General features: G+C 36.9%; 1 protein-coding gene across 1 annotated transcript; it reads left to right on the top strand.

Annotated features, from left to right (window-relative positions):
* The first annotated feature begins 7564 nt into the window (after positions 1-7564).
* Positions 7565-12922, top strand: LOC142235955 (uncharacterized). Its single transcript, XM_075307207.1, has one exon. The coding sequence runs from the start codon at positions 7565-7567 to the stop codon at positions 12920-12922; it is 5358 nt and encodes a 1785-aa protein (XP_075163322.1).
* Positions 12923-13522: the final 600 nt, after the last annotated feature.

Genomic DNA, 13522 nt, shown 5'->3' with positions numbered 1-13522 from the left:
TTATATGAAAAACTTATTTTGGCCATAACTCCTCAAATATGCGTCCTAGAGCCGAAAGGACCTTAATTCGTGACCACCCCCAAAAAATTAAAATTTCGATGAAAATCCTGAAAAATTGAAATTTTTATATGAAAAATTTATTTTGGCCATAACTCCTTAAATATGCGTCCTAGAGCCAAAAGGACCTTAATTCGTGACCACCCCCAAAAAATCAAAATTTCGATGAAAATCCTGAAAAAATTGAAATTTTTATATGAAAACTTATTTTGGCCATAACTCCTTAAATATGCGTCCTAGAGTCAAAAGGACCTTAATTCGTGACCACCCCCAAAAAATCAAAATTTCGATGAAAATCCTGAAAAAATTGAAATTTTTATATGAAAACTTATTTTGGCCATAACTCCTTAAATATGCGTCCTAGAGCCAAAAGGACCTTAATTCGTGACCACCCCCAAAAAATCAAAATTCCGATGAAAATCCTGAAAAATTGAAATTTTTATATGAAAAACTTATTTTGGCCATAACTCCTTAAATATGCGTCCTAGAGCCAAAAGGACCTTAATTCGTGACCACCCCCAAAAAATCAAAATTTCGATGAAAATCCTGAAAAATTGAAATTTTTATATGAAAAATTTATTTTGGCCATAACTCCTTAAATATGCGTCCTAGAGCCAAAAGGACCTTAATTCGTGACCACCCCCAAAAAATCAAAATTTCGATGAAAATCCTGAAAAAATTAAAATTTTTATATGAAAACTTATTTTGGCCATAACTCCTTAAATATGCGTCCTAGAGCCAAAAGGACCTTAATTCGTGACCACCCCCAAAAAATCAAAATTTCGATGAAAATCCTGAAAAAATTGAAATTTTTATATGAAAACTTATTTTGGCCATAACTCCTTAAATATGCGTCCTAGAGCCAAAAGGACCTTAATTCGTGACCACCCCCAAAAATCAAAATTCCGATGAAAATCCTGACAAAATTGAAATTTTTATATGAAAAACTTATTTTGGCCATAACTCCTTAAATATGCGTCCTAGAGCCAAAAGGACCTTAATTCGTGACCACCCCCAAAAAATCAAAATTTCGATGAAAATCCTTAAAAAATTCAAATTTTTATATGAAAAACTTATTTTGGCCATAACTCCTTAAATATGTGTCCTAGAGCCAAAAGGATCTTAATTCGTGACCACCCCTAAAAAATCAAAATTTCGATGGAAATCCTTAAAAAATTGAAATTTCTATATGAAAAACTTATTTTGGCCATAACTCCTTAAATATGCGTCCTAGAGCCAAAAGGACCTTAATTCGTGACCACCCCCAAAAAATCAAAATTTCGATGAAAATCCTGAAAAAATTGAAATTTTTATATGAAAACTTATTTTGGCCATAACTCCTTAAATATGCGTCCTAGAGCCAAAAGGACCTTAATTCGTGACCACCCCCAAAAAATCAAAATTCCGATGAAAATCCTGAAAAATTGAAATTTTTATATGAAAAACTTATTTTGGCCATAACTCCTTAAATATGCGTCCTAGAGCCAAAAGGACCTTAATTCGTGACCACCCCCAAAAAATCAAAATTTCGATGAAAATCCTGAAAAAATTGAAATTTTTATATGAAAAACTTATTTTGGCCATAACTCCTTAAATATGCGTCCTAGAGCCAAAAGGACCTTAATTCGTGACCACCCCCAAAAAATCAAAATTTCGATGAAAATCCTGAAAAATTTGAAATTTTTATATGAAAAACTTATTTTGGCCATAACTCCTTAAATATGCGTCCTAGAGCCAAAAGGACCTTAATTCGTGACCACCCCCAAAAAATCAAAATTTCGATGAAAATCCTTAAAAAAATCAAATTTTTATATGAAAAACTTATTTTGGCCATAACTCCTTAAATATGCGTCCTAGAGCCAAAAGGACCTTAATTCGTGACCACCCCCAAAAAATCAAAATTCCGATGAAAATCCTGAAAAAATTGAAATTTTTATATGAAAAACTTATTTTGGCCATAACTCCTTAAATATGCGTCCTAGAGCCAAAAGGACCTTAATTCGTGACCACCCCCAAAAAATCAAAATTTCGATGAAAATCCTGAAAAATTGAAATTTTTATATGAAAAATTTATTTTGGCCATAACTCCTTAAATATGCGTCCTAGAACCAAAAGGACCTTAATTCGTGACCACCCCCAAAAAATCAAAATTTCGATGAAAATCCTGAAAAAATTGAAATTTTTATATGAAAACTTATTTTGGCCATAACTCTTTAAATATGCGTCCTAGAGCCAAAAGGACCTTAATTCGTGACCACCCCCAAGAAATCAAAATTTCGATGAAAATCCTGAAAAAATTGAAATTTTTATATGAAAACTTATTTTGGCCATAACTCCTTAAATATGCGTCCTAGAGCCAAAAGGACCTTAATTCGTGACCACCCCCAAAAAATCAAAATTCCGATGAAAATCCTGACAAAATTGAAATTTTTATATGAAAAACTTATTTTGGCCATAACTCCTTAAATATGCGTCCTAGAGCCAAAAGGACCTTAATTCGTGACCACCCCCAAGAAATCAAAATTTCGATGAAAATCCTGAAAAAATTGAAATTTTTATATGAAAACTTATTTTGGCCATAACTCCTTAAATATGCGTCCTAGAGCCAAAAGGACCTTAATTCGTGACCACCCCCAAAAAATCAAAATTCCGATGAAAATCCTGACAAAATTGAAATTTTTATATGAAAAACTTATTTTGGCCATAACTCCTTAAATATGCGTCCTAGAGCCAAAAGGACCTTAATTCGTGACCACCCCCAAAAAATCAAAATTTCGATGAAAATCCTTAAAAAATTCAAATTTTTATATGAAAAACTTATTTTGGCCATAATTCCTTAAATATGCGTCCTAGAGCCAAAAGGACCTTAATTCGTGACCACCCCCAAAAAATCAAAATTTCGATGAAAATCCTGAAAAAATTGAAATTTTTATATGAAAAACTTATTTTGGCCATAACTCCTTAAATATGCGTCCTAGAGCCAAAAGGACCTTAATTCGTGGCCACCCCAAAAAAATCAAAATTTCGATGAAAATCCTGAAAAATTTGAAATTTTTATATGAAAAACTTATTTTGGCCATAACTCCTTAAATATGCGTCCTAGAGCCAAAAGGACCTTAATTCGTGACCACCCCCAAAAAATCAAAATTTCGATGAAAATCCTTAAAAAAATCAAATTTTTATATGAAAAACTTATTTTGGCCATAACTCCTTAAATATGCGTCCTAGAGCCAAAAGGATGAAAATCCTGAAAAAATTGAAATTTTTATATGAAAAACTTATTTTGGCCATAACTCCTTAAATATGCGTCCTAGAGCCAAAAGGACCTTAATTCGTGGCCACCCCAAAAAAATCAAAATTTCGATGAAAATCCTGAAAAATTTGAAATTTTTATATGAAAAACTTATTTTGGCCATAAATTCTTAAATATGCGTCCTAGAGCCAAAAGGACCTTAATTCGTGACCACCCCCAAAAAATCAAAATTTCGATGAAAATCCTTAAAAAAATCAAATTTTTATATGAAAAACTTATTTTGGCCATAACTCCTTAAATATGCGTCCTAGAGCCAAAAGGACCTTAATTCGTGACCACCCCAAAAAATCAAAATTTCGATGAAAATCCTGAAAAAATTGAAATTTTTATATGAAAAACTTATTTTGGCCATAACTCCTTAAATATGCGTCCTAGAGCCAAAAGGACCTTAATTCGTAACCACCCCCAAAAAATCAAAATTTCGATGAAAATCCTGAAAAAAATTGAAATTTTTATATGAAAACTTATTTTGGCCATAACTCCTTAAATATGCGTCCTAGAGCCAAAAGGATCGTAATTCGTGACCACCCCTAAAAAATCAAAATTTCGATGAAAATCTTTAAAAAATTGAAATTTTTATATGAAAACTTATTTTGGCCATAACTCCTTAAATATGCGTCCTAGAGCCAAAAGGACCTTAATTCGTGACCACCCACAAAAAATCAAAATTCCGATGAAAATCCTGAAAAATTGAAATTTTTATAAGAAAAACTTATTTTGGCCATAACTCCTTAAATATGCGTCCTAGAGCCAAAAGGACCTTGGACAAATTTAATTTGTCCTTAAATTATGATCTTAGATTTAAGGATTTATATTTTTATGAATTTCCATTATTGAACTTTTTTTGAATTGTCAGTTCTGGTTAATTTTCCCTATTGTGAATTTGTTTGCCTTATACTTAGCTGAATTGTTATCGAGTGAATTTTATTGTGAATTGATAATAAAATCAAACTAGAATCATAGGTTTGATGGATAGAATATCGCTTGAATTTTGTTCTGTTCAACTTCACATCCATCAAGGTGAGCATCCACTTGGTCCCTTCTCTTCTTAATAAAACACACGATAGCTATACTTATACACTTTTTTTTTATTTGGTTTCTCGTTTTGGGGGAAAATTGGTAATCAATTCCAACTTATTATTTCTCATCCGTGAGAGAACAAATAAGTCGACAGTACACACCATACAGTCCATTACCTATCTTCAAAGGGAGTCCCGACAACACCCATTCTCATTTCTACCAGTTGTCCCATCCGTCAACACCGCTGACGTCTGACTGGAAAGCTCCCCTAATTGTGTTCATGGTCCATCGAAGCCGTTCACTGAAGAATCAACTCTTCCAATAAGGCTCAGCTCTGAAAAATTCCCATGCCATTCGTTAGTAGTGTAACAACTCCGGTAAGTGAAGAATCACTTTTGTATCGTCCGACCGCTGTAAAACGAGTGCATATCGAGCATAAGGAAAAAATCAAGAAAAACGTGGAGAAAAACGTACGAATTGGTAAAATTGGTGAAATCTTATACGTTTTCGGACATATCAGGGAAAGTCGCGTAGTTTTGCTTAAAGACAAAAGTAAAAAAGAACATTGAAATTTCCGAAAAAGTGTAATTCGTTACGAAAACGAGCAAATTTAGACATAAAAGAGAAAATAGCGCGGAGAAAATAGCGCGAATATGAAAATGATGAAGGTTGAGTTATACTGCCGAAAATAACCTAAATGTCCTAAGAAAATTGTGTGTAATAACACTCGAATTTTGGTTTGTGATTAAAGTGTAAAAACGTCCAGAATTTCTAGTATTTTCCACTGTCTGTCCACTTGTTAATTTATCAAATATAGCGAAATAGCGAGATTATTAGAAAAGTTTCGTTGTATCATACATATTTCATAAGAAAAGAAAATAACACCGCGTGGATTTTGGGTTTCTATTAAAAATGCGCGAAATTGTAAAATCCCGTTTATAACGGGTTTATTGTTGCCTGAGAGAATGTAATATTTCAAAATAGATAAACCAAAACGAATAAGTATCGAAAACGTAAAGTGAATAAACATTTTTTTTTCTTTGCCTCTAGTTCTTCAGTCTTCCCTCTCATTGGTTTCGTAATCTTTTTAACCGATTGACGTTTATATTAAACTAGCAAAAGGCAGGGAACCGAAACCAACACGCTCTCTCGTTCGGGTTGTCCACGTTCTCTTCCTGATTTTGAAGAAACTTTGACAGTTGAGAGTATCCACATACAAAGAAAATAAAACAGCGATCAGACATAATTGGCAATAGGACAGACAGGGAAAAGAACAAATAATGCAAATTTCTTTTTATGGTGCTGTGTCAATTGGACATAAATCTCAATTATAAGCACTTATGTTGCAGTCGTGTCAATTTGGGCATGAAGTATAAATATTTGGCAAATTTATTACGAATAAGAATTGTGTCAAAAGAAAAAAAAAATATTTCTCAAAAGAATCAATTTGATAAACAGTGGATTAAACGCCTTGCTAACAGATGTTGGATAAAGGATAGAGAATTAAAAGGTAATTTTTTTTTTCATTTAGACACTAATCGTCACTATGCAAATGTGAGCCAAACCTATTTTCCCCATAAATAAATAGAGCGGACAGTTTCGTGGCATAGACAATGCAATGCAAAGTAGTTTGCCACATTCAAATAATATTTGAAGGCTAAATCGATGAGAGCGAGATTATTATCCAGAAAATTTTGGTTAAAGAAGGCTTTTAACATCTCCCTCTTCTCAACCCGCTGTGCAAAAAAAGAAACAATATTTAAAATTGAGAGTAGATAATTGCTCCAACGAAACATACCGGAATTACGAAACTAATATTAGTATTTACGAATATGGTATATTTTAAGACTCAATAGTATTTTGTGTAAAATATTAAATCTTATTTCTATATTACTATGAAGTTAATTTTCGCATGCTAATCATATGGTCACTTGTTATTACACTTTTTTGCTCAACCAATTGGGATGATATATGTATGTGTTTTTTGTCACGTTTGTTTACCGCATTGATTTGATGTACATATATATTTACATACTTCCAATATCCAGCATAAGTGGAACATCTCATTCGCGAAGTTGAAAAGAGTAGAAACGAGATCACACACACACGTCGAGACGAGAGAGGCTAATAAGAGAGTCGCGTAAAGAGTAGGGTATAATACGCGGTTAAGAGTACTGGGCGCCATAGTTACATGGAAAATTAACTCCTCTTATTGTCTTATTCTCTTAAATGGACTAACAGCTTAACAGTGATGGTTACACCTGTGCAAAATTGTTTAGCAGAATGATTTGATATGAATTGTAACCATAATTTTTTTTTTTTGTTTGGTAACCCTCATATCATCTTTATGTGATATGTGATAATTGATCTGAACTTTGTCATCTGGGAGTGGCGGCATTTTAATTTGAGGTTTATTTGTTATTACCAAGGAGTAAGCATCTATGATGTTGTAAGAAGCAAAGTCGGTAGCATTGGCTTCTACGGTTGCTATTTATACATTTATATTGTCATCACCCAAAAGCTGGGTTCCTACATATTTGTTGCAATCTCATCTCTTTACTTAAAGAAATTGACGATTTTCTGTAAATTGCGTATATATTCTAGTGGTTGCGATTTCTCTACATTTGTTGGGAAATAGATAGTGAACTTGCTTGTCTTTACGAGAAGACAGATTGGTCAATGTTTTATTTCTGAAACCAAGTTTTTATGCCGATTTGGTTTATGTTCTGCCTTTGAGGTTGGATGGTCATTATCTTGCAAGTGTTGCCTTTTGTACACTGTACTTCTGATACTATGAACTTGTATATGTTGTACTTGAGACACCCAGGAGTTTTACGTCGGGGTAATTTTATGTGCTGGTCTGCTTTTTGTTAGGTTGAGAATCCCTAACCGGAAAGTTTTTGCTTTTTTACATTTTATGTATGATTTTATAAGCTGTTATATTTTGTTATCTTCCCCGCTGAACAGCTCATTTTTTCATATGTGGGTAATAATCCTGCAGGGATTTGATCAATTTTAGGCATATGTTTTCGAGGTTTTATGGAACTTCACGGCGTATTTAACGGATAGAGGTTGCTGCATGACACAGGAATTTAATTTTCGCTATTGAGATTTGTATTCGAACTATATTATTGTTTAAAGAGTTTTTATTGTATTACGTGAAATCACACAGAGATGGGTCCTACCAAGGGTACAAGTACGAGACCCACCGATCCATCTGGGGAACCATCTGGCACTTCATCGTCATCAAAAAATTGTCCCGATCAAGAAAAATTTCTCTTCGACTGCGACCATTTGATAGGGTTCTGCACATGGTTTGAACAAACGGATATTGCGGATCAAACAGATTCGGTATTAGAAGTCAAATTAGAAGATTTGGAGAATAGGTGGCAGCGGTTACAAACCTCTTATGAGAATTTGATGTTATCTCCCAAACCGGATAGTTCTAAAGATGTGAGGGAAAACGCTAAGCTCAACTTTAATGCGAGCTCAGAGGCCTATTATACGGCTCGATCACACATTCTCGACATTTTACGAATATCTAGAGGATATTCTAGGGAAAATACTAGACATAGCCTCGTTCCTAATTATTTTCCACAAAATCAACCTACGGTTCAGAACTCTTCTCAAGATGTCCCTAACAGTTGTATCAAAGTGCCTCCGTGTGACACAGAGGTTTTCAATGGCGGGTATGAGGAATGGCCCTCTTTCCGTGATATGTTCACGGCAGTTTACGTGAACCACCCAAAATTGACAAGGGCGCAAAAATTATACCATCTCAGGAACAAGACTAGGGGCCCAGCAGGGGCAATAGTAAAAAGGTACACTTTGTGCGATGAGAATTTTGAAATTGCATGGAATGCTCTCCGAGGGCGTTACGAAAATCAACGTGTCTTAGTTGACAATCAAATAAAAGTGCTGTTCAATATTCCACAAGCCACGGCTGAGAATAGTCAGTCTATACAGCAAATCCATTCGGCTGTGAATGATTGTCTCTGTACGTTAAAAACTCTCAATGTTGACGTAGGAAGTTGGGATCCGATATTGGTATATTTAGTGTCAACCAAATTACCTGATGAAACCCTTGCACTATGGGAGCAATCACTCAGGTCTCACCGCGATTTGCCAACGTGGAATCAGTTGGATGAATTTCTTACAAATAGATTTGAAATAGTCGAAAGGATTTCTAGCATAAAAGCTACCAAAAGCAAAAGCCCTTCGATATCTCAGAAATCTGGTGTTGTTCAGACGTTTCATTCACAGGATAAGTTAAACACCAATTGTCCACTTTGTAACAATGCGCATACACTGAGAACATGCCACAAATTTCGAAAATTCAGTGTTCAACAGCGTATTGATTATGTTTATAAGCAAAAGATGTGTATAAACTGTCTTTCCCCGTCTCATCTCAAAAACAGCTGCAAAAGCACGAATTCTTGTTTTGTTTGTCACAAGCCACATCATAGTTTGTTGCACCTTAGAGGCAAAAATGAACAAGACACAAACAAAGTTGCGGTCACATCAGCCAACAGAGATAATCATACAGAAATTTCGGATTCTCTGGTAACTCACACGTCTCATAATGAATGTCCATCTACTTCGAATACAGAAAGCTCGGCTCATATCCAGGCCAATTTTTCCTCAAATAGTGATATGATTCTGCTTCGAACGGCGTTGATTCAGATCGAACACAATGATAAATTGGTTACGGTTAGAGCGTTACTCGACCCTGGTTCTCAACGAACTTTCATATCAGAAAAGATTCGGAAGCGGTTGCAAATTCCTGCAAAACATGCTCATTTTGAGATTTTTGGAATTTGCAACCAGCATCAAGTTGCTGACAAGAAATGTGAGATTATTATTGTGTCTGAAAAATACGATGTTCGTTTTACCGTTTCTGCGATAGTTTTGCCAAAAGTTACGAAGCGAATCCCTTCGCACTCATTTGAAATTGAACATAACTCTGATCTAATAGGATTGGACTTGGCCGATCCCCACTTCAATAGGTCTTCAGAAATTGATGTAATTTTGGGGAATGATTGTGAGGGGTTCATAAATCTTGAAGGTATTAAGAAAAAGTTGTGTGGCAATACTTCGGCGTATAATACAATATTTGGATGGGTGCTCAGTGGTCCTATTCGTACTGAAATAGTACAGTCTTTCTCTACCAATGTATATGAATCGGAAGATTTTTCGATTAGCAAGCTGCTACGAAATTTTTGGGAACAAGAAGAAGTCCCAATGGCTCCCCTCGTCTCTGAATCTGACCGTTTCTGTGAAGAATTTTATGCACAAACAACGACTCGGAACTCGAAGGGTCGTTATGTGGTGCGCTTACCTTTCAAACGAGAGTTTTCCGAATCTTTATTTCTTGGCTCCTCCAGATTTCTATCACTAGCTCAATTTAATCGAATGGAAGCCACACTTACGAAGAATCCTGAATTAGAGGCACAATATTTTTCAGTTCTGAATGAATATATTACGCTCGACCATGTTGAGGAAACCTCGGCTCGAGAGTTATGTTGCGGCGGCAAGTTTAATTCATTCTATCTTCCTCATCATGCGGTGGTGCGGCCGGAGCACAAGTCAACCAAAGTCAGAATTGTTTTTAATGCGTCTCGGAAGAGTAAATCTGGGTATTCTCTAAATGATGTCCTCCATACAGGACCTACACTACAAACAGATTTGACTTCAGTTATTTTGAATTGGCGGAAATATAAGTACGTCTTCTGTGGGGATATACAGAAGATGTATCGGCAGATTTTACTGCATCCAGGTGATAGAGAGTTTCAGCGCATTTTATTCAAGCCGGACCAAGACGGCCCTGTGCGTGATTTTCGTCTAAAAACTGTAACGTTTGGGGTAAATTGCGCGCCGTTTCTAGCAATTCGTACCCTTAGACAACTTGCTAGCGATAATGAGGAATTGTATCCAAGAGTTGCCAAGGTCTTAAGAAATGAGACCTATGTCGATGATGTCCTATCGGGAGGTTTTTCTGTTGAGGAGACAATTAAAGTGCGAGATGAGTTAATATCCGTTTTGAACTCTGCAGGCTTCCCTCTCATGAAGATCACAGCCAACGATCGAAATCTGCTTTCTTATCTTCCTCAGGAGGCTTTGTATGATTCCAATTTCCTTCGTTTTCATGAAGCTAGTTCCACTAAGACACTTGGGGTGGTCTGGAATGCGCTGACTGACACATTTAGTTACGTTGTTAAATCGTTTCAATCTCATGAACATATGACAAAACGTATGGTTCTCTCCGCTGTTGCTCAGTTGTTTGATCCAGCTGGGTGGGTAGCGCCGGTAGTAATTCGCTCGAAGATTCTAATGCAGCAGTTATGGTTGGAAGGGATTGATTGGGATGATGTTCTCAGTTCCGATGCATTGTCAAAATGGAATAACCTAGTATCCGATCTGGAACACATTGGGCATATTTCGATACCAAGATGGTTGCAATATTGTCCATCTGATACAATAGAAATACATGGGTTCTGCGATGCCTCCCAGTCTGCGATGTGCGCATGTATATATGTTCGTTGTAAAACCTCAAGTCCAGTTGTTTTTTCTAATCTGTTATTGGCGAAGAGTAAGGTTGCACCCTTAAAACCAGTCTGCTTGCCACGTCTCGAACTCAATGGGGCATTTCTTCTAGCTCGTCTTGTAAAGTTTGTCATTTCGACATTCGATTTTGCGATAAGTGGGGTGACATTGTGGACAGATTCGTCCATTGTTCTTGGTTGGCTCTCCAAGCCACCATGGACGTGGGAGACATATGTTGCTAACAGGACGTCAAAAATACATGATTTGGCTCCTAATGCCGTTTGGAGACATGTGTCCACACAGGATAATCCCGCCGATCTTGGTACAAGAGGTTGTAGACCTCAAGATCTGGTCGGTAATTCCCTTTGGTTCCATGGTCCAAGGTGGTTAACTAATCCACCTGAGAATTGGCCTGGAAGAAATCCACTGATGGTGACAGACATAGGAAAGCGAAAGGATGTTCAAGTCTGGTATGGGCGACTGGATGAGACTGATGAGTTGGATAGGTTCTCCTCTTATTCACGTGCGCTAAAAGTAATTTCGTACATTTTTCGATTCTATAATAACTGTCGCAGTCGAATCCAAGCATGTCACCGGGATATATCCCCTGTACTTTCCCAAGATGAGGTAAATAAAACGAAACAAAGATTGATTTCTCTTGCACAGAAACGGTTCTATTCGGAGGAGTACGAATATTTAGACAGATCTGAACCTTTACCACGGAAAAGCGCTTTGATGTGCTTAAATCCTTTTATCGACGATCATGGGGTTCTTCGGGTAAATGGAAGACTTACAGATTCTTCTCTGCCCTATAATGAGCGTTATCCCATCATTTTGCCTGGCAATTCACGTCTGTGCCATTTGTATCTGGTTCATTTGCACCAATTTTTGGCACATGGTGAGTGTACACTAATGTGCCGCATGGCACAAACGGAATTCTATATATCTCGGCTCAAACCAAGAGTAAAATCGATAATCCACAAATGTAAGACTTGTATAGTTTACAAACAGAAACGATGTCATCAGATAATGGCACCATTGCCACCTGAGAGGTGCATCATTACACCTCCTTTCCATGTTACTGGGATCGATTTCGCCGGTCCATTTGACATTAGAAGCTCCTCTTTGCGAAAGTCTCCACTCATGAAAGGGTACGTCAGCATCTTTGTATGCTTCTCAACGAAGGCTGTTCATTTGGAACCTTGTTCTGAATTATCAACAGCGGCGTTTGAGGCGGCTTTTTCTCGGTTTGTTGGTAGGCGAGGCCTACCCAGAAGGGTAGTAACTGATAATGGTCGGAATTTTCTTGGAGCTAGTCGTAAAATGCTCAAAGAGTTTCGAACATTCATCAACGGGGCAGAAAAGGACATTTCTCAGAAATACACGTCTCATGGGTTTGAATGGCAATTTATTCCTCCTTATGCTCCACATATGGGAGGACTATGGGAATCAGCCGTAAAGAGTTTTAAACATCATTTCAAACGAATAGCCGGTAGCCATAGGTTCACATTTGAACAATTTGCCACAGTACTTGCTCGCATAGAAGGTGTTCTTAATTCAAGGCCAATATCATCCGTTTCCGAAGATCCAACGGACTTAACAGCACTCACTCCAGGACATTTTTTGAAGGGAGCTCCTATAATGGCGCTTCCTGAACCAGTTATACAAAACTTATCACTACTTAACAGGTGGACGAAACTTAAAGCTATACACCGCCAATTTGCCACCAGATGGAAGGAGGACTACTTGAAAGCCTTGCATAAGAGATACAAATGGAAAAACACAACATTAAATTTAAAAGTTGGGGACTTAGTGGTTGTGATGGACGATTTGTTACCTCCCAACGACTGGAAATTGGGTAGAGTAGTTCAGACTCACCACGGATCGGACAACAATACCCGAGTCGCTGACATAAAAGTTTCTTCTGGCATTGTTACGCGGCCAATTGTAAAACTATGTTATCTGCCACTAATGGACGAGACGTCATAAACTACACTCGCCCCATTCCAAGTATAATTAATGGTGTATTTATTCGGGGTTTTATTTTTTATTATTTTGTCTGCTTCCCATCTCATTCCATGTCTATTATTTATTTTTTCACCACTAACCACATTATCATAGGCCTAATCACACTACATTCATTACAGATCAATAAAATGCGTGTTCGAGATATCTATAAATGCATGGTGTGCATGCAAAGACATTCGCTTCGTTATTGCCAAAAGTTTGTTATGATGGATGTCTCCGAACGAAGAACTGTGGTCCGAGATAATGACTATTGTTTGAACTGCCTCGCTAGAAGTCACACTGTAGATGCGTGCCAGTCAGACGATAGATGCAAAAAATGCGGGTATCAACACCATACTATGTTGCATCCCAGAAATGTATACTTGCCATATCCAAAACCCAGCATCCTCGACCGATTAGAAGCAGTTCGGGTGCGAAAGACACAACAGCGACTCAAGCCAAATCCGTCCACTCGTCCAAGGCAACAACTTCGCTCCACACAGAGGCAAACTGTCATCGGCCGACCTCGTCGGGTAGCTCGAACCGGTAGAATGAAAGCGCAAAAAATTAAGAAAGTCCATC

This window comes from Haematobia irritans, chromosome 4, assembly GCF_050003625.1.
Source record: "Haematobia irritans isolate KBUSLIRL chromosome 4, ASM5000362v1, whole genome shotgun sequence".
NCBI lineage: Eukaryota > Metazoa > Arthropoda > Insecta > Diptera > Muscidae > Haematobia > Haematobia irritans.
Note: the sequence above shows the minus strand (reverse complement) of the source record. Positions and strands in the feature narration are given on the sequence as shown.